The sequence below is a fragment of the Tinamus guttatus genome, unplaced genomic scaffold (genome assembly GCF_059628265.1).
Source record: "Tinamus guttatus ecotype Peru unplaced genomic scaffold, ASM5962826v1 Tinamus_guttatus_pri_ptg000025l, whole genome shotgun sequence".
Taxonomy (NCBI): domain Eukaryota; kingdom Metazoa; phylum Chordata; class Aves; order Tinamiformes; family Tinamidae; genus Tinamus; species Tinamus guttatus.
The window spans coordinates 2,993,392-3,019,400 of NW_028288559.1; the positions used below are offsets into that span (position 1 = coordinate 2,993,392).

The 26,009-nt window shown below is 36.4% G+C and overlaps 1 protein-coding gene across 1 annotated transcript in view; it reads right to left on the reverse strand.

Annotated features, from left to right (window-relative positions):
• Positions 1 to 26,009, reverse strand: part of INVS (inversin) — a 77,927-nt gene that overhangs the window by 17,601 nt on the left and 34,317 nt on the right. Inside the window, exons 4-11 of the mRNA XM_088526226.1 lie at positions 25,047 to 25,220; positions 20,909 to 21,076; positions 16,974 to 17,154; positions 12,033 to 12,142; positions 8,175 to 8,346; positions 3,938 to 4,093; positions 3,321 to 3,550; positions 2,429 to 2,535 (exon numbers count right to left, since the gene is read on the reverse strand). Of these exons, the coding sequence (XP_088382352.1) occupies positions 2,429 to 2,535; positions 3,321 to 3,550; positions 3,938 to 4,093; positions 8,175 to 8,346; positions 12,033 to 12,142; positions 16,974 to 17,154; positions 20,909 to 21,076; positions 25,047 to 25,220 (1,298 nt within the window). The remainder of the gene's footprint in view (positions 1 to 2,428; positions 2,536 to 3,320; positions 3,551 to 3,937; positions 4,094 to 8,174; positions 8,347 to 12,032; positions 12,143 to 16,973; positions 17,155 to 20,908; positions 21,077 to 25,046; positions 25,221 to 26,009) is intronic.

Here is a 26,009-nt window from a genome sequence, read left to right on the forward strand (position 1 = left end):
GGAAAAGGAAAAGGAAAAGGAAAAGGAAAAGGAAAGAGAAGGGAAGAGGAGGGGAGGGGAGGAAATATTATATCTATTAAAATTGACAAAGGAATAGAACTATGAAGTGCCTTGGCTTTTAAAAGGGATATAGGCATTAAAGTTGCTTAAGCACTTTTGAAAAATAAAATACCCTAAATTTCCACGGTTATTAAAGAGGAACAAAATTTACATACCTCCTGCAGCATCAACAAAACTATGCAAAAACATTTATTGACTGAAAAATGTCAGTCACAAACCAAAAATGGAGCTCGTAGAGTTCATCACATCAGACAGCCAGTGTCTCTACGTTACTGTGAAAAGCAAGCCTCTTCTTGACAGTGACTAGCTAAGACGCAAGGCTGGTGAGCAAAGAAAGACAGGAAGAGCACAGTTGGACTTGCCATGCAGTGATGATTTAATGGGAGGATTAAGAGCATCGGAACTGAAGTGTCAACACGAATAAAGATAACCACATAACATGAAAATTGGTATGTCAAGATGTGTTGCTGATACAAACACAGCTTTCAGATAACCCAGGAACAGGTACGTCAGAAGGGAACCCATCTGAGAAAAATACTTTTTATAAAGTATACCTACAGTTTTTAATTTTTCAATTAATAGACACAAAAGATACTGAAGTAAATTTTATGCAGCTAGCATAAATATATACCAAGAAAATGGGGATTTGAATCATGTGGCCCACTATCCTTATACATGGATCCACAGACTCCATAAGAACTACCTCTGAAAATTAAAAAAATCCCTCAATTAAATCTGAATAGGGGTTTGTAAGGCAAGCGCTCAGCATAAAAAACTAGATGGTATCTCAGCTCTATCCTTCCACAAGCCTGTCCATTTGACTTGAATTTTGAACTAAAACCTCATATAGCACTCAAAGAACATGGAGAGCAGAAACATATTTCTACAGGCATATCAGAATTTTTTTTCATATTAGTGAAACTATTACTGAGTTACAAAAGCAATTTCGTGATTATGGCTGAGCCATATCCATGAGGTTATTTTTACTGTCTCTTACACCACTTTCTTTTTCACTTTCCAAATTTCTGATCTCTTAACAAGAAAACAAGGTGGCAATAATATATATTTTAGGCCATTATATTTAAAAAGTGTTTACCCTAGAACTTCTAGGAATCTGCTAATTGTGCTTGGAATAATCTAGATTTATACATCACAATTTATATTAATGCTAGTAGGGACACCAACTGCAGATACTAACTGAATGATTATAATATTAACACAACAAAGGTCTTTACCTGACATCTGAGCATCATTAGCACATTTTTATAAAATAAGGAAAATAACAGCCTCCTTCCTATCAAAATAGCTGCTTGTAATCTTACTTACTAAAAGGAATTTTATTACAATTGATTATTTAATTTTCTACTGAAAATTACTGAATAGAACATTCCAACTACTTAATTAGGAACTACTTATTACTTAGGAACTACTTATTATTATTGTGTTCCTCAAAAAAATAGGACAAGAAATCTGAATTATTAGAATAGAAAACAAAGGAAAAATGATAGGGGAAAGTATGCAATTTAAAAAGTGGAATATCGGTCCCATACATAGCACTAAAATATAGGGGTTCACAGTATTTTAATTATTTAAAAAGTTGAAATATTCCAATTTATGAGGCATACTGATCAAAAGTTTATGTACAATTATTAGGACGTCATCTAGTCTAAAATGGCATTATAAATTTATGCTAATACTAATTATCTTCATGTTCAGTGGACTAATTTAAGCTCCATTATCCAAATGACTTTCTAAAATTATTATTTATTTATCAATGAAAGATGATGCAAATAAAAATACAAAGCATAAAAAAAAAGAAAAAAATGTGCAAATACACTACATCTTCATGACTCTTTTTCTTTTTTTTAATAGGCCTTTAGAATACACAAACCACCAGGTCATTTGTGATCACTATTTTGAAACATAACTTCATATTTATTCCATCTTTGTTCATCTCGCTGTGTCCCTACCAAAAGGAAGAGGAGCAGAAATCCTATTTTATCCTTTCATCAGATGTTTCCATCCTCAGTTTCATATAAATGAAAAATATCCTTAATATTTTAAATAGAATGGGATTAGATTATAAGTATCCCTGTGTAAGCATCTGAAGTGAGTAGCATGCATAAGCAGTCCCTGCAAGTCTGAAGTTCAAAAGTATAAAGAGTGGAAGGTCAAATCTGTGATATCTTGTTTCAAGAAGAGAGATTTTCAAATGGGAAAAACTGCCTACACTGAAGCCCAAGACTACAACACTCTTTCAGATATGAGCAAGATCATGATGCTGTGGCAATATCTGAACACCTAACACTTAAATCAGCTGCTGGAACCTTTGTTAAGTTAGAAAGCCATGCAATCAGATGAACAATACCTCTCCTCACTGTTCTCCATATGATTAGGGAAAGCATCAAAACCAAGCAGCAACTTAATAGCATCAAGGTAGCCATTGTTACACAACCAGTGTAAAGCAGTTCTTCCCTGTAAGCAATAAAACAGACAAAAAATGAAAATTAGTCCCAAACTCTATCATGACAGACTAAAAGTTGCAAATCATACTGTGTAATTCAATGCTTTTCTGGACATGAAGAACAAATAAATAAACATTCTTGTCAAAAGGAAAGAATACAGCATTTTAAAAATGAAGTGTTTTTTATTTGTTTGTTTGCTTGAAGTAGGCTTTATAACACTAGTTCTGTTTCATCTAAAGCCAAGAGAAAAACAGCATTAAGAAGCAAGCTCTAAAGTTGCTTTCTTCATAGCTGAGCTACTGATCTGAAGCAGCTATCATTAAGTTTTGTAGTTCATGCTGCTTTCTAGGCATATCCAAGACACTGTGATGACTATGAGAGAATTGCTATGGAATCAAACCTTGCAATATTTTTTTTTCTCAGACTGAAGACTATAAAACAACATTCCTGTGTCAAGTGTTAGTAAGGAATAAAGATGTTAAAAAGTATGATGCTTAAAATGACTGCTCATTCACAATTTGATAAGGAAAAGCCAGAGGTGATACGGAATATTGTACATGTTCAATTCATGTTGTATATTAAAATGCTAACTTCCATTGAAGATTTTAGAAGTGAAGCCAAGGGGAAAGTTACATCTGTATTTCGAATATGAAATGTATTTCATTTCATAAACAACTGTAGCAGGGACGCCATATATCCCAGAAAAATGAATGATCTTTTAAGAAAAGGAAAATATTTTGATTTATGCTTACACTGAAGTTATTTCATGCAATAGCCCAGTGAAAGACAACATACCTCTTTATCCTGAATATTTGGATCTGCATTGTTTTCCAGTAACACTACCATGCAGTTAATATAACCTCCGTATGCAGCACACTGCAGAGGTGTTCTACCTGCATAATCCTGCACATTAGGGTTGATTTTATTTTCTATCAAGATTTGGCACACATCAGCATTTCCTCCCAGGGCTGCCCAGTGAAGGGGCGAATGGCCATCTTGGTCAACTAAATCTACTCTTGCTCCTCCTGTAACAACAAATAAATTTTTTGAACAAAAAAAATATTGATGAATGAAAAAGAAAGCTAGGAGTAAGTTTATGTTAAAATGGAACTTGTTTAGAAAACTAGCAGTCCAGAGTAACTTCAGCACCTAACTAACTCCAGTTTTTATAATAGAGAATGAAGCAGTTTCGGTGAGGGTCAGGCATCTAACTTCTTTCCATGCTAAATATCCTGTCAGGTGCTTTTGAAGCTCCAGGTTGGTCAAATGCCCTTGAAAATCTAGCCTTTATTTATTTTGGACCTATTAATGTCCAATGAAATGTAATTTTCTTAATGGCCAAAATTATTTCACAGTCTCACACGAAGAAACATCAGAATTCTGAACAGGTTGGTAGATTGGTAGCAGCTGACCTTTAATGAGTGTTTGGATCACTTCTTTGTGTCCCATCTCACAGGCTCGGAAAAGCGGAGTGTGTTTCATGACATCCAAAGCATCGACCTGTGCATTGTGTTCCAACAGCAATTTCACTGTATTGACGTGGCCAGAAAGTGCAGCAGCATGTAATGCTAAAAGAGTAAAGTAGTAGGAAAAAGAAAGCATTCAGGAATGACATTTGACATGAGTTTTAGAGTTTGACGATTAGAATGGTGAAAATAAAAATTAATCTAAAATTTCTAAGCTGATTTTCAACCATAGGAAAATTGAGGAAATTGAAGAATCGTAACAAGTAATAGCCTATCACAACACTTATTTACAAGCAAAAGAGCAGAAAAAATGTTAGCTCTGAAATATCTTTTAACTTGTACCAACTGGAACCTGAATCTTAACAAGAGCAAAAATAGTTTATACTGAGAGTCTTTTTTTGGGGGGTGGAAGGAAGGATATCATCCTCTACATAAGAGTACACAGGATGTTCTACTTCTGTCTCTTTTCTGCAGCATTTATTATATCACCCCAGTGGAAACAAAACAGCCCCACTGCCTACTGAAACTGCCAGTGAAATAAAGCCTTCATTATTTCTCCAAATTTTCCCTGAAAATTAATAGGTTTTTTTTCAAATAAGTAAAGTTGTCTCAATTAAAACTAACTCCAGGTAGCCACTCAGATGTTTTCCCTCTTTTTTGAGAATTATTTTGGAAAGAAAAATACATAAAACTGTCTAGAAAGGACATCACACATCACAGAGTATCTGCAGCTCCCTGTTTCCTTCATGTAAGGGAAGATGATGCACAAAGCAGATACTCATTTCCCCTCATCCATACTATTTATGAAATTCATTTGCATGAAAATCATGCAAGTTGATTCTTCCATTTTTTTGTGTCTTCTGATTCTTCAATCTATATAGAATCTCTGAAGTCTAAATGACACAGTGACAGAGCAAGACCTTGGCAGAGTAAAACCTCGAAGTGTCCTAGAACTGAAGTTACTATCAGCTACAACTGCATCCTGCTGGTGGTATCAGCTAGAGTTGAGGACAAGATTGAAATGGTAGTACAAGCAGTGCAGGGTTGTTTCTGAAGGAAAGGCAAGCAACGTATGACAGTGACACTTCAAACAAGCGGAAAGCACATATTTTCTAGATTTCACTTAAAACGAAATCAAAGTGCTTTTGATTATTTGTTGTAATCAGAAATGAATCAGATTATCCACATTCTCATAATGTATCACATTACATCTAAACGATTTCATAAATGACAAACAACTTAGAATAAATATACAAAAATGTACAGTTTTATAAATGCACATTTAGTAGAGTAAAATTCATGTTTCCTCTACAAATTTCACACATATCCATCACTGCCGAGAATTCCACCTGCTCAAGCAAGCAAAATCTGGGGCTTTAAACAGTACCTACATGTTTCTATTAGTTTATTGTTAAAAACAAGACAAGGTGAGGATCTAATGGAGACATTATACAGAATGGCCAACACTAAAACGAACTGCCTCTTGAACTCAATGCACATTTTTTTTTTGTATGTGCTTGCCACTGTTAAACGCTGTTGCTCCTTCATCCTGCTGATAAAACAGTAACCCAGTGTAACCTGTTACGCAGTTCCTACTAAAAGGCACAGTTGTTTGCACAGTCAGTGAATCAAATCCAGCTGAAGTCTGTTGCCTAAAATCACACATTCTCCAACTTAGTGATAATAATTTTGTGATAGAGAAAGAAGAGGAACTTACTTACTGCAAGAAAAAGGGTCATACCAGAGTCATTATGGGAGTTGCTGCATTAATAATTGAAATCATCCATTTAAGATGATATTAATATTAATCTGCTGTAAAATATCTCTTGTAAAATATCAGTAAGCACCCATATCTGTACTAGCAATGTGGGTAGGTGGCTATAAGTAGCAATGGGCCTGATTTTCAGGCTCTGACCTCACAGTAAACCTTAGGTTCTGGTTTTTGTACTGCATTTCTTATGAAACCAAAGGCAGTAAACCACTCAATCAGACAGCACATGGGGTGTGTGTAACAATACAATAGAGAAAGAGCTGCTGTGTCAGCTTGGCCTGGTTCTTCCCCTCTATCACTCATTCTGACGCAGGCATCTTGTTTCGCACTTTGTGCTCAATATTGTCCTGTAAGCCAAATGCTCTGTGATGGAGTCACGGTGACTGAAGAGATTTCTTTGGCCAGCTGGGCACAATGGGGGCTTTGTTCGCCCGGCAGCCGGGGCCCTCGCCATTGTGCGCGGTGACGGCAGAGCCATAAAGCTGCCCCTGTAATGCTCCTGCAGCGCCCGGCTCTGCGAACAGTCACATTCCTTTCCCTTGGTGTCATTTGCCTACACAATGAGGAGAGGCTTGATGTTCTATCAAAGCTCTCAGCTGAAGGCAGAGCTCGCTCTTTTTATGTAAATGTAAAATGCAACTTTATAAGTAAGCTTAACTGAGCCCACACGCAAAAGCAAAACCCCACAGATTTAGTCTCCGCAGCAACTGTATCCCAGGTCCAGTGGCATGTACACAACCTTCAACCACTCCACAGCTTCCCATTAAAATACAACGCTACTTTTCCCTCACCAAAACTCAAGAATGATTAAGAATCTGTAGAAAAAAACACCAGGTATGAAATCAGAAAGTGATTTATTGGTGGACTTCCATTTAACTTGGCAGCTCACTGTGATAAAAGCATACGGTACTGTACATGCTTGCAAAAGGGTAAAATTCAGATCATTTGACAGCAAGTAAAGTACAGCAAGATTCTGAACTTAGTACTGTCAGGATGTTCTGCTCAATGACAACTTCATGTAAATGGCAGATCCATTAATTACCTTGGACTAAAAGCCTCAAAGAAAAATCAAGATTAGAAAGTATTACACATGATTGCTTTGAAAGGTTTAAAACTAAAGGATGATAAAACAAACCACCTCAATTATTTAAGCATGAAATATTCACCTGAGTAATTTGCAAAACATAACACATGAGTACTACCTACATGGAAGAAATCCTTTCCTAAGGAGCTTTAATAAGCACAGTGACAACATAACACTGCCTCACCTTAGAGTCTGGAACACACACTGCATGGGATTTGAAAAGGAACTGTCAGCAGGGAGCAAATGTAGGCAAGTGATAAAAGACGAAACAAGACTAAAATGGAGCAGGATACCACTTCTGAAGCACAAGACTTATTTTGTCACGTAATATTTTAATTAAAAAATAGAAACTATCTCGACTTGAAAAGCCTAATTTTTGGTATGTTAACTTGTAAGTAAAGCAAAATATTACACTTGTAAATAGAATTTTATAAAAACTGTAATTGACTTTTTAAGTAAAGACACCCATGCACAAAAGGAGGTAGCAATTTTAAGTTGCAAGTAGTATTCATATTTGCTGTCTTTCAACACTGAACTATGCAGCCCTGATATTGCATTCATTTACCATTTCTATGTAACTCTAATAATAGAATCAAAGCCGTAAGTGTGACCTGAAAAGAAAAAAGGCTATAGTATAGCATTATCTATATTACACATAAAGGCTTGTTCCTGGCATAAACTATCCATCATGGGTAGTTCATATTTAAGGAAAAGTATCACCTGCTAGGGGCAGGACACACGTGAGCACACACATCATCATTCTCTTCGACAAAGGGATGACTAACGACTTGGGGGTTTTCAAGCATAAGCTTTTGTTTAGACAAAAGAAAAGCAATAGCTCTCATCTCTATTACACTACCTCTGTAAGTAGCCATTCTACTTCTGATTTTCATGTTGATGATTCAGCCACTTCATTGGTTAGTTTGCTCTATATCGTTCAAAGTTATTTTTTACCTACAAATAAAGATTTTTTAAAAGCATTTTCATGGAGGGCTTTTTATTGTAATTATATCTCATTTTATTCTTCAAAATATGGAATAGCTCTTCATTTCCCAGGATTATAGATACACTAAACGTGTCTCCCCTGATTCAAACGAATCAGTTTAATTTGCACAAAATAGATTTGTTTTCTCCCACAATAAAGCAATGAAGTATTAGTGAATGTATACATACAACGAAGTATACATACAAATGAATGTATAAGGATTTTCTGAACTAAGGCACAAGTCTAGGAAAAGACTAATAAGGATTCTTCAAGCTTGTTCATTCTATGTAAATCACACCACCTGTAAAAATCCAGTGTCTCTTTACATTAAAGTGTACCTTACCTGTGCCAGCGTATTTGTCTGTCATATTGATATCAATATCTAATTTCAAATTCAGCATAGTCCTAATGACATCATCACTGCCTTTCCCAGCTGCCCACATGAAGGATGTTCTTCCTTCAAGATCTGAGTCATCTTTTACAGAAGGATGTTTCAGAAATACTTCCACTGTTTCCTGAAAAGACATACCACTGAAATTAACAGGCAAAGGAATTTATAACAACAAGAAACTATTGTGTCTCGTTTAGCTGTTTGTGAAGCAAAACAAAGCTTCATTTTTCCTTTTTATGTTTATATAGAGTAATAACTCAACAGAAGCATTGTGTTTTCTGCTATGTACTTTACTTCTACAACATTCATGGCTGTATCCTTTAGTTATACGTTTAACAGTATTATTCACTTTATCCTCTTCCTTTAGTCTCAAACATCATGTGTTTATGGTAACGGAATGAAAGACATTGCAGTCACTGTAAGGGAAATGATGGGAAAAAACATAATGATCATATCTAAATATTACAGTAAGATTACAGTGTCAAATATTTTTCATTTAAAATACCTCTCCTGCCACATTTCCTTTTTTTGCTTCAAATCTGAATATGATTTTTAGTCTTCCAAACGCTAATTGACCACACAGGGACTTCTGAGGCAACACAGAGCTTTTTTTTTTTTTTTTTTTTTCCCTAATATCTATTAATAACATCCAGTATTGAATTAGTGAAACATAACAAATAAAGGAAAATCTTTATAGCTGACTCCAGCCTTTCCACTGTTAATTTGCACATTAGAATCTCTACTTATATCAGTGTAAAAAGAACTCTTTCCTTGAAATGCCAGGTTTATGTCAAGTTTTCAACAAGCAAGTCCACTTGTTTAACCCGTTGTTAAACATTTATAAGCCCAACAGGAAAGGGAGGGAGAAGAAATCACCATTTTAGGAAAAAGAATTATGCAAGATTTCCCCTTTTCTCTATAAAAGCTTCATTGGCTGTGAAAAATCCCTCATGCAGCTATTCAATCAAGATTCATTAAGGTTTTTAAGAGTGCTATTTTTAGATGAATTTGAACACCTAATGTTTGTGAATTTCAGTCCTTATCTAAAATGCCAATTAATTGTAAAAAAGTCCAGATAGATAGACATAATAGGAAATGGAAGCATTAAGTTTTCCACAGCGTGTTTCCACACCGAACAGCAGGTGTTAATAGTTCTGTGTTCTCACACTGACCACCGCTACCTCTGGTAGTCATTAGGCCAACAACTCAGCACCCCACCACAACTCTGCACTGCCTGAAATGCTGCAAGTTGAAAAGCAGTACAAAGGCTGGACCTTCTTACTAAAAAGGCGTAAGTCCTACAAACATAAATAAGTAATTTAATTTTTCCTTTAACTGTTAACAATTCGACCTTTCATTTAATCACTCTCTTTTTCCCAAACCTTTTAATGAGAAAAAATAGAAGAAAATCCCATACAGTTTGAAATGTTATTTTTCAAAATAAGGGTATTGCAATTTGAGAAAAAAGGAAAGAATAAGAAAAAAAGATAAGAAAATTGAATGATTATGACATCAGAAACAAAAAAAAAAACAAACAAGCCAGCATTTTTCACTTCAATTCTATATCTACTTCCTCATGAAAATTGCTTGTTTTACCTTTATAAAAATGGAGAAAACAAAGCATAAAACAACAAGGCTGAAAAACAACAACAACAAAACCTATGCTATCAAGAAAATGAAAAATATTAAAAATCCAAACAGAAGACAGAGAAATCCACACTTCATTTACTAGGACAATCTATACAAATATATGTAAGATAAATACATATCTGGACATTACAGAAAAACAGCAGCAAAACTCATGAATAAATTCAAAAGAAGTAAGTCAATAAAATCAATAAATATTTAGTACTGTAATCTGAATTCTAAAGTCAATACTAGTAGAGCATCTGCCTTCACTGATAAAGTTCAAAAGACAGTTTTTAGACCTTCTGTGGATTCATAGGCCTCATATAATGAGTGGGGATAGGCTGGTCCATGTGCTTCATCAATTAAGTGCCAGCTAAGTCTCTTCAGTCTTAAAAAAAAAAGGAAGAAAGAAGGACAATATGGTATGAAGCTAAGACTGAGAGCAACCAAAGCATTTGTAATGAAAAGATCAAACTTCTTCTTGCTGTGGACTGGGAAACATCTCGTTTCAACTGAGAGGCATAACGCTTGCAGCATTTGGGCAGTTTGTATAGAACGATAATGTGGTTCACAGAAAATATGTGTGTATATATTTAAATGCCACTGCCAAAACAAATACGGTTTCAACTATGTCTGTGGAATACAGTAGAGGGAATTATTGAAGTAGAAGGTAAGGAAGAAAATCAAACAATGCATATGGAAAAAGAGAGAGAGCCCAGACAATTTAGGCATGCACAGTAGGTGCCCTTGAGGGAAACATGGAGACTGGAATCTTCAGATCACCAAAAGCCTGCAGATCGAAATAAGACTCTTCTGTTTGTTTCTATGCTTGTTTTTCATGTAATATGGGAAACATGACAGGCACTATAAGCACACAAGAATTCACAGGTATGTCTGATTCCATCATGTACTCCGCTTCCCACATAAAATCTAAAAGACGTCAAGGTTTGATTGGCTATCAGGATTAAAAGGTGGTAAAAAATGACAATGTTTCATACAACTGAATCGAGCCCAGGGAAAGAAACCCAGTAGTAAAAAAAAAAAATTTCTAGGAATATACTAATAAGGAAAAGGAAAAAAAAAGAAAAAAGCATATTGAGATAATCATTAGATTGTAAATTAAAACCTTCATTCAACAAGTCTTACTTAAAATGGAAAGAAGAGCAACAACTCAATTATTTGAGGCTTTTGAATCAGAGATTTTAGAATTTTACATGTACATTTACATTTTAACATGTAAGTAATGTAACATGTAATTTGTGAGACACAAATTAGTATCCCTGTTGAAGGTTAGGCTACAATGTGAGCCCAACTCCATCCATTGGACAGATCCTGTAGTTAAGAGGGGTTATGAATAATACAGCTGAAGAGAGAGACTAAGAACTCTCAACTTACTATGCACAGTATAATTCAACTATGAGAGAAAAAGGAAGATGAAAAAAGCCCTCATCTTTCAGTGCTTAGGAACTGTTATCAGCAACCAGTAAAGTGCTGGATTTCGGGCTTAGTTGCACTCTAACTCATCTGGCTTTGGACAAAAAATTACAGATTCTACCAAAATGTTCGATTTAGTCCATTTGAGAAAACAATTCGCTTTTTGTCTGGAATGGCTAATCCACTGATGTTGAATACTGCACACTTTTTGTTCACAGAAACTGACAAAAGGTACTTGTTCCTTATCCATACTTTATGAGACAAGGGCTACATTTACAATAGCAAATATTAATACATTAAACACTTCTGGAAGTAAAAGACTGGTTTGGTTGGTATTAAAAATATAAGCAACTGTACAATAAACATGGGTGTTCTCTCTCTAGATATCCTGTAAGTTCTTAGATTTTCCTATAATCACTCCCTATAATGCACTGTAAAAGAGTACGTAGCATTCTGCTTCCTTTTAAAATTTCTAAACTATTATTGTGTACTCTGATGCAAAAGTATAGATTGAAGATTTTTCTTTTCAAAATGATACAATTTTAAAAATCTATTTTATTTTTAATAGTTTGAAATCAACCATGTTTATATTGCCTAACTTGGGATAACCATGGATTATGCATGTGCAGACATTTTGTATTATTTTAAAAACTGTAACACTGTTTAAAGCGTAACTACAGTATAGAATAAGTTATGTCATAAATATGATAGCAAAACATATTTACTTTATAGGACTGTACTACTTACAGCGAAATTGCTTTGTGCTGCATAGTGTAGTGGTGTTGCACCTTGACTGTCAGATGGGATAGTTCCAAACTTGTTTCTTTCTAGTAAGAGATGTACAATCTGTGCATGACCTGAGAAAAACAACATAATAAAGACATACTGTTTGTGAATGCTCTAACATTAGGAAAAAGTTGTAAGACTTATTATTTTAACAAATAAGCTTGTTGTGCCCTTTCTTCCCAACAGCATTCTAGTTCCAAACTCTGTATCCTCATTTTTGAGTGGCATCAGTAAACCATAATGATCTATGAATAGGAACATGGAGAAAGATATATTTTGTATTTGTTTTAAAAGAAATCATTGGAGTAAAACCAGAAACCATCTTTGATTTCCCTAAACAAAGAAGCTGCAGTTGGTCTGACAACTGCAATACTAACATTATAATGAGCAAGAAGATTATTTTCAAGCAGAGTTTCTGATAGGCCAGCTGATACGCTGCATATGAGTGAGAAGTCCAGCAGAAACAGTGAAGTGAGCACAGACTGAATATGATGTGCATTTTTCCATCCAGTTTCCTTAAATGGTCAACTCAACCAACATTTCATCCTACAGGATAGTGTTTTACAGAAATCAAGTATGGATTACTTACTTAGATTTTATTCAAACAAAAATTCCAGTGAAAATGTATAGCAAAATTTGGAGCATATTCTATTACTAGATGCCCTATCAACAACAAATACAGAAATAATAAATTGACACATACATACTTCCATCAAAACAGATTTGAATATCTTTAGATTGGAAATGTAACTTTTGGAGGAGAAGGATAATCATCTCTATGGGTAATTTCTCAATAACAATTTAGTATCAGCATTTGAGTGTAAATGCAAATTTGAGGACACTTTTATTTGCTTGCCTTAAAAAAAGTCCTAAACTTAATGATACTGTGTGTATTTTGTCACTGGAGCTGCAGTAATTCATTCCACTGAGAAATCAGATTTTTTTATAGATGTCATGAGGAAGATGTCTGTTGAAAGAAGAATGAGAGTATTTGAAGGGTCTTTGCTTTTTATCCAGTCCTCTGTTTATTCTTTCCTCCTGCACTGAGGAGGACAGAAAGTAGGAGGTCAACTTTTAAAATCATTTTATCTATGTCATGTTATGAATTGTATTTTCCTCTGTTTCCACTATCTCTATTTAATTGCATCTGCACAACAGTACAGAATTCACATACACAAGCATATAGTTTACAGAGTATGTGAGCAACAGTCTAGCAATATGAACAACAAGAATAATAAAAGCTTTATCTGAAACATCAACAGCACCATCAAATAGTGAAAAATCTAACTAACTGAATCATGTTAGGAGAAGCCAGAGTAATTTCTGCCATTAATGAACACATTTGAGAGCTAATGGGGGCTACTGCATTCTTTTCCTTTTAAAGATAACTCTGGTAAAATCTAGCGAGATTTCCCGATAATAGCAAAGTTAAACCTGCATTTTCGCGTTTTTCATTAAAAAAAAAAAGACCAGCATAACATGGAAGAAAAAGAATACAGGCAACAATACAGGCTGGGGGCCAGCTGGATAGAAAGCAGCTTTGCAGAAAAGGACCTGGGGGTCCTGGTGCACAAGAAGCTGAATAGCAGTCAGCAGTTTGCCCCCATGGCAAGAGGGACGATCACAGCGGGGCAGGATTAACAAGAGTGTAGCCAGTAGCTTGATGGAGGTTGATTCCTCCCCTCTATTCAGCACTTTTGAGACTGTATCTGGGAGATGCTGTCCAGTTTTGGGCTTGCCAGTACCCAGAACACATTAACAAACTGGAGTAAGTCCAGAGGAGGACCACCAAGACAGCTAGGGAGCTGGAGCACATGACATATGAAAATTTGAGAGAGCTGAGTCCTTAAGAAGAAAAGGCTGAGGGAAGATCTCGTTCCTCTCTACAGCTGTCTACAGGGAGACTGTAGAAAAGATGGAACCAGGCTCTTCTCCAAAGTACACAATGATAGGACAAGAGGCAATGAAGGCAAGTTGCATTAAATTCCCATTAGAAACAGAGAAAATCCATTTCACCATGAGAAAGGTAAAATACTGAAATAAATGTCCGGAGAAGTTGTGGAAACTCCATCCATTCAAAACTAGAGTGACCAAGGCCCTAAAAAAGACTCAGCTAACCAAAGATGCTGTTTGCAGGGGTTTGGGTTGCATGAGTTGTTTGAGCACAGCAAACAAGCAACTAACAGGTAAGTGGTTTGCACAGCCAAGTCCAGACTCTGCCTCTAGATTTTCCAGGCATTTTAGGATGCCTGTTGCTGCTAGGGAAGAATAGATCCTGGAGGCTTCTAGTAAAGTACCTAATGACCCTATCAGCTATTCCTGAACAAAGGGTGTTTTGATCTTTCATCTTCAGCTGATTCCTGAAGAGAGAGTGTCAAGCAAGCACCCATTCAACTGATGGGCTGGAAATTGTGATGATGGTTGATTATGACTGCTCAATAACTGGTGATGTGCCACAGGACAGGGTCCCCAGCACCAACAGAAGTGTTGTCACACAGAGGCGCATGAAAGACACCCCTGAAGCTGGGGTTATATTGTCTACAGAAAGCTCAGGGGAGGCCTTGTCGCCCTCTCTAAATACCTGAAAGGAGTTTGTAGTGAGGCAGGGGTCAGCCTCTTCTCCAAAATAACTACTGAAAATAGGACAAGAGGAAATTGCCTCAAGTTGTGGCTGGGGAGGTTCAGGTTAGATATTAGGAAAAAGTTCTATATGGAAAGAGTGGAAAAGCATTGGAACAGGCTGCCCAGGGAAGTGATGGAGTCACCGTCCCTGGCAGTGTTCAAGAAAGGTGTAGATGAGGTACTTGGGGAACGTGGTTTAGCACGGTGGGTGTTGAAGGGTTTACAGTTGGACTCGATTATCTTAAAGGTCTTTTCTAACCATTAATGATTTTATGATTCTATGATTCTATGTTGTGTTGGCAGACACGGAAAGGCTGGAGGCACTCAGTGCCGACCTTCCCTCATTCTCCATCAGCTAGGTTTCCCAGGTCTCTGTACTTAGGGAAAGGGCCTCCCAAGAAGGCCAAAAAAAAACATTCTGGGAAACTGCAGGCCAGTCAGCCTCACGTCAGTTCCAGGGAAATTCACGGAACACGTCATCCTGGAGCATGTGTCTGGGCATGTGAGGTAGAAGGAGGTAACTGGGAACAGTCAGCATGAATTCACCAAAGGTAAGTTTTCTCTCTCTCGCTTTACATTTCCTGAATTCCCCTCCTCCAAATTCTTTATATGTTTTTTTTATAGTCGTTTCAAATTAATAAATTTATTTATATGCTTTAAATTCCATAGTCAGTACACATGTTATTCCTGAACATTTCCAAGTGCAACAAAAAATTAACATTTGAATCACTGTGCAAAGAAAGAAAATGCAACCTCAAGAATCAGCAAGATGAATGAGCTCACAGTCTCAGCAAGGACCAGTGGATAGGCACAAAATCCTCTAACAACCTTACAGTTATTCACAGCTGATCAGCCAAGCCACTGAACTGACTTTTTACTGGCCGAGTTTCTTAATGCCTCACTGGAGGATGGGAGGCTGGTAGTTTTTGCTGAATGGTAAGTCTTTAGGCCCACAAAACTAGTTACTTGACATTACTTTTTGGAAGAGATTTTTAAGAAGTTGAAAAAGAAGTGAATGTTTTCTCTGGAGTCCCAGATTTCTACCCCTCTCTGCCAAGTTCTCAGTCATGATATGAAAAAATATGTACTGCTCCCATTAATATGGACTCCCTTTTTGCAACGGCAAATACAATGAATATAGAAAAAGGGCATTCCTTCTGAATGTGTGTAAATGAGCAACACACACACACACAAAAGGGCAGAGACTATAACCATAAACGGAACGTGCAATGTGACAGTGTGCAATTGTCACATCAATACCACAGCTCATGCGCATTTTCTTTTGAACACGTCACTGCTGATATGGAATATGGATTAAAAAAATCCCCAAACAAAACATTCCCTCCACCCCCACCCCAATACCGGAAGTTCAAAAGTAAAATGAAGGAAAACTAAAGGAAAAGAGAGATATCATAAAAAGCAAACAGACTAAAATGAAATCATGTAAGCAGAGGGACAGCTAGGAGTTGGAGCAAATATCCTGGCAGTTGACAAAAAGATATCTAAATTATGATCTGAACAAAGCAGTTATTGGAATAACCAGTAACAAAATCCCTGTTGCAAACACTGCCTTTGTCATTCCTTCTTCTTGAAATACTTTTCCAAGCCTCATGCCAAACAGGAATAGTCCTTCCCAGAATAATTTAGGATCAGAAGATATCAAATGGCATGATTTATCCCAGAGAAATCTGATTTTCTCCCTATACATTCACATTTGACGCAGCTGTGTCTTCTATAGTTTCTCTTTGTTCTGGTTCTCCTTATGGATAACTCCACAGCATTCCACAATTGTAATGCTTTCAGTATCACTATCTTGAAGATTGCTAAGTAGATTCCACCATAAATCCAATGTGCCTTGGTTGGTTGTGCTAGCCACAGGGGTATACAGTATCAGTAAAGCAAGGTCTATGTTGGCACACATTATCCTTTAAGATAAAATTCACCAGATAGATACAGACCTCTAGAGTATAAGTTTTTTGAGTTCTAGTTCCCTGAAAAATTGATCTATACACAAACATCTATGTAAGAACATCTGATATGTTCTAACTGTCCTCAATACAGCCTTGCTGAGCTACAGCGTTTTACAATCCTTTGGAGAATTTCAAGATAAAAAACACTCAACACATGAACATCTAATATTGGTCTAGCAAAACCCAAATACTATTGTTCTAAGAGATTAGTTATCACAATGCCAGGCCATAATTAAATTAAAAAAAATGGATACAAAGATTAAAAAACACAGTTGATTATTAAATGACTTTTGCATTCAGTCAGTTTTACCAAGTAAGGCTGCCCAGTGAAGAGGAGTTCGAAACAAGTTGTCATAAGACGTCACATTGCAGCCTTCATAAGAGGTCAGGACATCAACGACAGCTACGTTCCCATCAGCAACAGCAAAATGAAGGGGAGTTCGTCCTTCGTAGTCTTGCCAGTTAAGCAGAGATTCTGTAGGTGCAGCTTCCTTTAAAAAAATAAAAAGACTAAAAATATTTAAACTGAAGAGAGAAACTTCACAAAAAATCTTACAGTAAGAGTGAGATAAACTGTCTGTGGTTAGTAGAAGACAGCTTTGAGACAATCAAATAGTTCCATTATAGAATAGGTGATTTCCGAATACTTCTCTGTGTGTGTGTGTCCCACTTACTGTACAAGACTTGGTTTTTGATACACATGCTATGATCTACTGTAGTGGAAGCGACTCCTTATAGAGGAGGCTTAAAAGATGAACTCGGGCCCTTGTGAAAATAACTCGATCTTCTTACCTGATTATCTAAATTGCATATGATATATCTATCTTCATATTTTTCTCCTAGGTCACTCTATTTTCACACAAATTAATCTTATGGCTTTCTTCACAATACTTTTTCTAACATCTTAAAACCTCATGACTATCCGAGCATTCCCAAAGGAGATGTGAAGATCTCCAGGTGACGGGATAGGAGACAGAAAGTATTTCTAATGAATACATCTACCTCAACAAAAACAAACAAGCAAAGGAAAAAAGGAAATCAAGGAAATGTAGGAACTCAGATGGTAGGGCAGGAAACATCTGGAGCACAAGCAGAACACTAAAACAAATGCTTAAAATAACTACGGGGAGAAAGTAACAATTAAGAACAATTTACTGAAGTCAAGATAATTTTAAGTCACAATAACTTTCAGTCTTAGCCTGGGTTTCAAACCATGATGATAACTGAGAAAAAAATCATCCTGAAGATAGAGCGCCAGACCATGTCCTTCAACATATCTACGAAACAGTAGCGGGGAGAGGAAGAGAGGGGAAGAAGAGACTTTGATCAATGCATTTTGTTAGCAAAAGAGAACCAGTTCCTGACCCTTTTCTCATTAAATTCACTGCAATTTTTCCTACTAACCTCAATAGATACATGAACAGGCCAGAAATCAACTGCATTTGCATTATTTAAAATGCAGTAAGTATTACAAATATCTCACACTGAGAATGATAAATCAAGGAGCAGAAAGTCGGGAAATTCTAGAATTATGTTTTTAACCCAACATTAATTTACCAAGGTTGTATATTCTGCAGGTTTTATTTAATAGATAAAATAATACATTTAGAGCTATATATAATCATACTTCCTAAATGTAATCTGGCTAAATTAATACTGCAGTAGCAACCTCAATTCTGGAATGTCCTCTCTTTTTTTTTCTTATTGTCTTACTTTCTAACAATGCCAGCTTAAATTACCTTATTGTACTTTATTTGAACAGCAATATATTTTAGATACTGCACATAACCACTATTAAAATGCCCTATCTTACATATTTGAAAAAATCTGCCACAATAGTTTATATCAGTATCCACATCAGTATACTATATACTAATATTAGTCACGATACCTTGGCAGAAAAAAAATATTACTCAAAACATACTGTAGTTCATTATAACAGGCAGCCACTAGCACCATCACAGAAGATTAGAAATATAAAAATTTGATAAATGTGAATTTGTCTTACCAAAAGTAAAAGTGAACTTAGTGTTGTTACATACAGAAACCAGAATGATCAAAGCATGAATACTGCTTATTCTAATAAGTATTTAAAAGCATTCGATCTGAGCCATTAGAGTGAAAAGAGAAAATTTATGCTTTTCCATTTCTTTAACATCTCTCAGGACACAGCTAACTGACATTATGCTTACTTTCTCTCTATTCAAATTGCTTAGCAGGGGGAGTACGGAGCCCACTGAAAAAAAAAAACTCAGAAGGGATCTTTTGGAGAATGATTTTTAAAGCATGACTGAAGAGAAATGACAATTCAAACAGAAGTTAATACTGAACTTCTAACCACATCAGAGGAAAACGTGTTTGAATGAAATAAACTAACCGAAAAACATAATTCTTCTCTTCATCTATAATTTATTGATGTGATCTGGAAAGCTGATTTTTGATCCACCCAAAACGAAAAAAAAAAAAAAAAGATTTTTTTTAACAAAACATGTCAAACAGATGAGACAGAAAAACTTTTGTCTGAAAGACACTATGTTCCATAGCCTGTCTCCATAGCCTATCTCCATAACCTGGAGAGGGTAAAGAAACCAAAATGGTAAAGAAACTTTCCATGATGAAACCTCTATTTACATTCAGACCTATAAGCCTTGTGTGCTCCATTTTCACTATATTTCATGGATTTCACTATTAGATGCAACCACATGCGCCTAACTGCCACCCCTGCAAATCTGACCTACTTTTTCAGCATTTGGTTCTCTTTTCATTATTGTTTATTTTTACAATCACCATGTCCAGAAGCTCTAGTCATTGGGCAAGATTACGCTGGGCTAAACGCTGTAAAAACACAAACCAGAAAAGGGATTCCTGCTCACTTTGGAAGTCTTAAAAGAGGAGACGATAGATGGATACATTCAGATAATGGAGCACAGAAAAACAAGATAATATTTGCAGTATCATAGACTGTGGTCTCAGTAAAACCAGCAGCCTAATTGTTCTCAAGTTTTTTGTAAAGCAGCATGGGAGATGTCCAAGGAAGACACTGGAGAATAACCATTTTCTCCGGATTTCTTCCAAACTGTTAAAGATAACACAGGAGAACAATACCATTATGCACTAAATGTGCAACAAAGGCTACCAAAGCAGATTGAGGTCAATATCTGACTGCTTTCTGAGCAATGTCATGTAGCTTACACTTTATCATGCTCACAAAAATGAACATAAATGGTTGGTTTGTGTTGGATGTATTAAAAAATGAGGCAACAGTGGCCCAAGTCAGGGCGGTAGGCCTTCTGCACTGCTAGCATTACAAGACAGTACTTTGGTGAACTCAGGCAATAGTATAAAGCATGACACAAGTTGGCAAAAATTCTAACTGTGTGGGTGGATATATTACAAGAACCTCATAGAAAGACGCTGAAAAATTATGGAGTTAACCTGGATGTAAAGAGCTATTTTAGAGTGAAAAACGACAACTGTAAGATTATCACTGAGATTAGGGAAGAGGGGGAATGGATTCAAGCTGATTTTTCATAGGCCACAAATTCTGCTCTCAACTTGCAAGCTAATCAACAAACACACAGAAATCATTATATTTAGTTTACAACCAACGTGCCTAGTTCTGGGACAATTTCAAAAAAACAGAAATAGATAGGTTGTTGCAATACAAGAGAAAGACATCACTGTAACTGTTGTATTTTTCAGCATTCCTGAATTTAATGATTTCCACAGATTAAAAATCACAGTAGAAATCAAGCTAAGAATCTGACTGTAGTCATTATAGTTGTCAGTGGAGAAAATGAAACTGAAATGTTGCAGAAAAATACGTGGCTATTTAATCTGTACAGAAAGAGTTCTGAAGAGTCTCTCAGTAAACTGATCAAGGAATCACTGATAATTGATCTACAATTCTGACTCAACAGTCAGGAATGGGACAGCTCAATACCATTAACTGGAAGTAAGTTTGCGAATGAGGAAGAAATGCCACACAGCAAAGAACTCACTGTGCAGAAGGCAACTGGCATGAGTAACATGATTGGCCTTTTTAACTGGGAGAATTGGTAAACTCTTCCTTCCTATGTCCCCTAAAATGTATAGTGACACACTGAATGATTATGAAGGGTATTCATAACCCATGATTTACAGCAAGGATATTCATCAGTATTCCAAGAAGAAAAAAAAAATGAAGTTTTTATCTCAGTAAAGGAATACATGCAAAAAAAATTTACATATAGTAGGCTTTCTTACCAGAATACATTTCACAGTATGAATTGCGCTAGGGTCCTTGTTGTTAGCTGCCCAGTGAAGTGGGATTTTTCCTTCAATATCAGGGATTCCAATATTTGAATCATGCTTGATGAGAAGTTTCACATGCTCTGGGTTATTGTAGTAGGCACTCCAATGCAATGCAGTTTGCTGGGACACACCATTCACAAGTTTTATAAAAATGTCAAAAAAGAAATAGAAGTAGTAAAATTAATTAGAGCCTGAAATACATTCATGGTACTTAGATTATATTTTCACAGAATCACACAGAACACCTGAGATTGGAAGGGAGCTCCACAGATCATCTAGTCTAAGCTCTCTGCCCAAAGCAGTGTCAGCAAGAACGCAGGTTGCCCCTGGCTGTGCCCAGTTGCATTCTGAGTATGTGCACGGATGGAGCCTCCACTCGGGACACTTAGAGACTCCCCTCTAAACAGTCTATTCCATGCTTGGCCACCCTCACTGTCACGGAGTTTTTTCTTATGCTTAAATGGAATTGATTGTATTTCTATGTATGCCCTTTGCCTCTTGTCCATTCATCACTCAGGATACTACTGAGAAGAGGCTGGCTCCATCTTCTTCGCCCTTTCCCAACAAGTATCTAAACACACTGACAGCATCATTCCCAGTCTTCTCGTCTCCAGGCTAAACAGTTACAGCTGTCTCTCTTTGCAGGACAGATGCTCCAACCTGTTATTCATCCTTTTTGCCTTGCCACCAGATTTGTGCCAGTATGCCCATGCAACTCCTGTACTGGGAAGCCCAGACATGGAACACCAGGTGTATCTGGAAACACCAGATGTGTTCAAACACTCCAGTGTTTGTGGACACTCCAAATGTGGCCTCACTAGTGATGAATGGAGGGGAAAAATCCTCTCCCTTGATCTGATGTCAGCTGTCTTTCTAGTGTAACCCAGGATGTTGTTGGCCTTCTTTGCTACAAGGCACACTAATGGCTCATGCTCAACTCAGTGACCACTAAAACCTCAGGGGTCCCTTTCAACAAGCTCCTTTCCAGCCTGTACTCATGCACAGGCTTATTCCTTCCCAAGAGCCGGGCTTGGCACTTCGCTTTGTTGCATTTACTTTTGAAATCAATTTTATTTAGCTTTTATGCTTCTGTATAACATTTTGAAGTGCAGAAAATAATTATTTGTAGTGATATCACAAAAAATAACTCTAATTATTATGGAATACAAATCTATTATGGAATAAAAATTACACAAATAAATCTCAGAATAATATGTATGACATATTTGAGGCCAAATCTCATGCCATTTATATCTTCAATAAGTATGGCATTATTCTAGGTAGATCTAATCTTTGTATCTGTCATAATCTTCACAATTTGGCCTGTGGTATCCTGCTCATTTGTTTTACTATCAACAGTTGTTACTGCAATAAAGATAATTTCAACACAAGAATATATATTCTGAAATTAGTGGGGTTTTTTTTGTGGGGGTATCATGGATTTCACTGCAGTCATGGAATTTATTCAGGCAGATAAGGCTTTATTTTTAGAACAACAATTCTCTTATAATTCTGAGGAGAATCTTAAGAGGTCTGGAAGCCAGGGATGGACAGTTATCAAATGATGGAGGATTGTCAAAAACTGGAACACATCTACCTAGAATGGGTGACATCAAAATCATTGGAAAATAGGCTTTAAATGAAACTGAGCAAGAGTCCCATCCACCTGAGTATGACTAGATACTCACAAATCTTTCATACAGAGACCTGAATTAGGTCTAAGCCACATCATCCGATGTGATAACCACACCTAGAAGCACTTATATTTGGTATAAAAGGTGGGTTGTTTGGTATATAATTAACCTGGTAGACCTTTAATTTAATTTTGTGAGGATTTCCTGTACTTTAGCCAACCAATATGACAATGCCAGAAAGTGTAACAATTTCAGGGCTGGAGAAAATATCTGACTTTATAAAGTTAAAACGGCCATCTGAAGCAGAGCTCAAAGCCAGAGCTCAAGAAGACCTCAGAGCCAGAGTCTGGTCCCTCTTAAATTTGGCAGTCTCTTGGAATGATAGAAACTGATGCAGAATTATACGAAAACACTATTTTTCACTAGAAAAAGAGGGCATTGAATACTGACTCTGGACTCACATCCACCTTGAGAAAAAGTTTTGATATTCTGCACTGTCTTCAGTTATTCCAAATTCTATAGGTTGAATAGTATTCAATCTACCTTCCCCCAACCAGTGGTAGTTGAATAAAATATCAAAAGGTATTTTGCCTCTATTGCCAATTCTTGACTATTGTCAGTGGATTTTCCAGACATTATCAAATGTTCATAACTATGTAAGTAAAACATTTTTTAAAAACAGTAGAACATTGGTAGATTAACAAAAACTTTATTTATCAGACATCTCTCCCAGCTGCGGCAATCTGAATGCCATCTTGGCTGTTGTGGTCACTCATGACGTGAACTGGAATAAAAGTGCTCTACATTTTGTGGAAAATCTAGCAATGCTTTGAGGCTACTTCGGAAATTAGCTGAACAAAAGGAAAGGTTCCTAAAAGGTTTTGGCTGGTTTCCATATACCTTTATTAATTAATTAATGTGGTCAGGAAGTCAGCACGACTTGCCAGAGTTGAGTCTTGTGATTATATCCAGGGTTTCCACAATACACTTCAGAGTATCCTGCAAGGCAAGCAGCTGATTGCTAGGGCAGAGGCAGGCTTCAATCCTGTTGTGTTGAGGAGGGAAAATATTTATTTTATAGAAATCGGACTTGCAACTGTCTTATCCTGATTTCCAGATGATAGGACCAGATCAGAATTTCAAAGTTTAAGAAGTAATACCACTAGAAAGCTTATTCCCCTTCTCTTAACTATGCCTTCTTCCGGTAAGATGAAAATTCACTAACCAACACATTGCCCTGGCATTACAAGGATGAAGTCCGTCACTATCTGCAGAATGTGATTCTTATTAAACCTCTTATTGACTAGACAGCAAAGAGACTTCCAAAGTGAAAATCTCTAAGAAGCTTGTGATTCATTAAAAAAAATCAAATCTGTTTTTTTTTTAAATAATCTGAAGCAAAAAAAAGAAGATCTGGTGGTCAAGAGAAAATCTTATTAGGAAGATGGACAGTGAAGAGCCAGTGCCTCCTAGATTTGTTCTCCTTTATCAGCTATTGGACTAAGAATTCCCCTGACAGCGGAGGCCCTTCCTGGAAACTGGTAAGCTGATCCATAGAGCAGAGCAACAAGCAGTCAAGAATTCAGTATCATCACAAGAGACAGAGCAAAAATGAGATGAGTGACTGGAACAGTGCAAAAGGCAGCTGGTTTTCAACACATTCCTTCACTGGTACCTCTGGACTGCATGAGAAGGTGCTCTTTCCATATATTCTCTTGTATGTAATTTTGGTGGCCCCCAGTGCAGGGCCAAATCATTCACTGATAGGATCAATGTCTTCCAACAGCAAACCTGCATTTAGCTCAGCACCAAAGGAATTACCTTTTTTTATTCATTTTATTCATTTATCTACATAGCCCTCAAAGATTTCTGCACAAAGTTTTCCAATAACTCTTTGTATTACCTGATTCTAAATTCCTCCAAATACTCCAGAATCAAGAAGACTAGTGCAAAGAATAATGATCGTATGTGGTTTCTGTGTCCAAATCTTTATCTTTTTAAGTGTAAAATGACCCGCATCATTGTTCAAGAGTGGATTTCACACTGGTATTTTTGGATTTCCACATGGACAAGGAAGGCAGATGAGCATCCATTTCAGAATGTTTCCAAGGAAGAAAAGCAAGATAAGCACATCCTATCTGCTTTCTAACAAGGACCATCACAGAAAGGCTTAGACCTTAAAACAGATGGATTCTGCATCCTGTATTACACCTATGTACTCTCAGCATGAATGTCAGTGAACTCAGCACAATGCATTGTCACGTTATTATTTGTTGGAAAACACTAATACTTTTAATGGTGATCAATGAAATATCATTCTTAGCCATTATTCTGAAAAGTCAAAAAATACTGTCACGCACAGAAATAACAAGTTCATTTCTTTACACCTAACAGTTATATGCAAAACCAATTTCCAAAGCTGCTAGAAGTGTATCTTAAAAAATGCAATATTATACCTTATTTCTGTCCTGTGTATCCACTTCTCCAGGTGCCATATGTTTTAGCAGCAAAGCTAGACACTTGGGGCTTTTGTGACGTGTAGCTAAATGTAATGGTGTCATGTCCTCTAAGTCTTTCTGCATCCAGTTCCCTTTACGAGCCAGTAGAAGTTTCATGAAGCGGTAATTTCCCTAGGTAAGGAAAAATACATGAAATTTATTCCAGTTAATCAATCCAGATATATAGCTGGGTATATTCGTTGTTGTATAAAAAAGGGCATTAAAAAGAGAGCAGTAACAGTCATAAATTTTGGAAACCTCTAACAAAGATCTATTGTTAAAAACATTAATTCTTAATTTTTAAATCTATTTTCCTGTTTCCCATCAATTGCCTATCTTCTTACGGTGTACTGAATAAGACAACAGCCAGTAAGACGGATATTGCCATAATATTGTCAATTCCAATATTGTCAGGAATTTCTTCGTAACATCAGATGTCTTGAAAGAACACTTCACTTAGTTTTCATGAAATGTATTTGAAGTACCTCAGCTTCAGAAATTGCTGATTTCAAAGAGTTTCTTCCTCCTGGTTAATAAATATTTTTTTAAAATGAAAAAAAAAGGAAAACCCTATACATTTTCTTTTCATTTTTATCTTTTGGCTTAACATTTTTGACAATCCCATATGTTCATTTTTCTACATGAGCATTCTTTTCTTGCTGAAAGTGAAAAAGGAAGAGCTAACATAATGGGAGAGAGGAAAACTGAAGCTTAAAGGATACAAGATTAAAGAATTTTCTGTAACCAGTTCCAGGAAGTTAACAGAATTTTCAATGAAGTTCACATGAATTGTACACAGGAATGCAAAAGGTATTCAGTGCTTTGCAGCTGTTTTAAAATGGCAAGAGACTGGAAATTTCAGTTTGCAAAAGTACAAAGAAAGGGAGAAAGCAAGTGTTCCTGCCTTAGGGAACTCAAAGT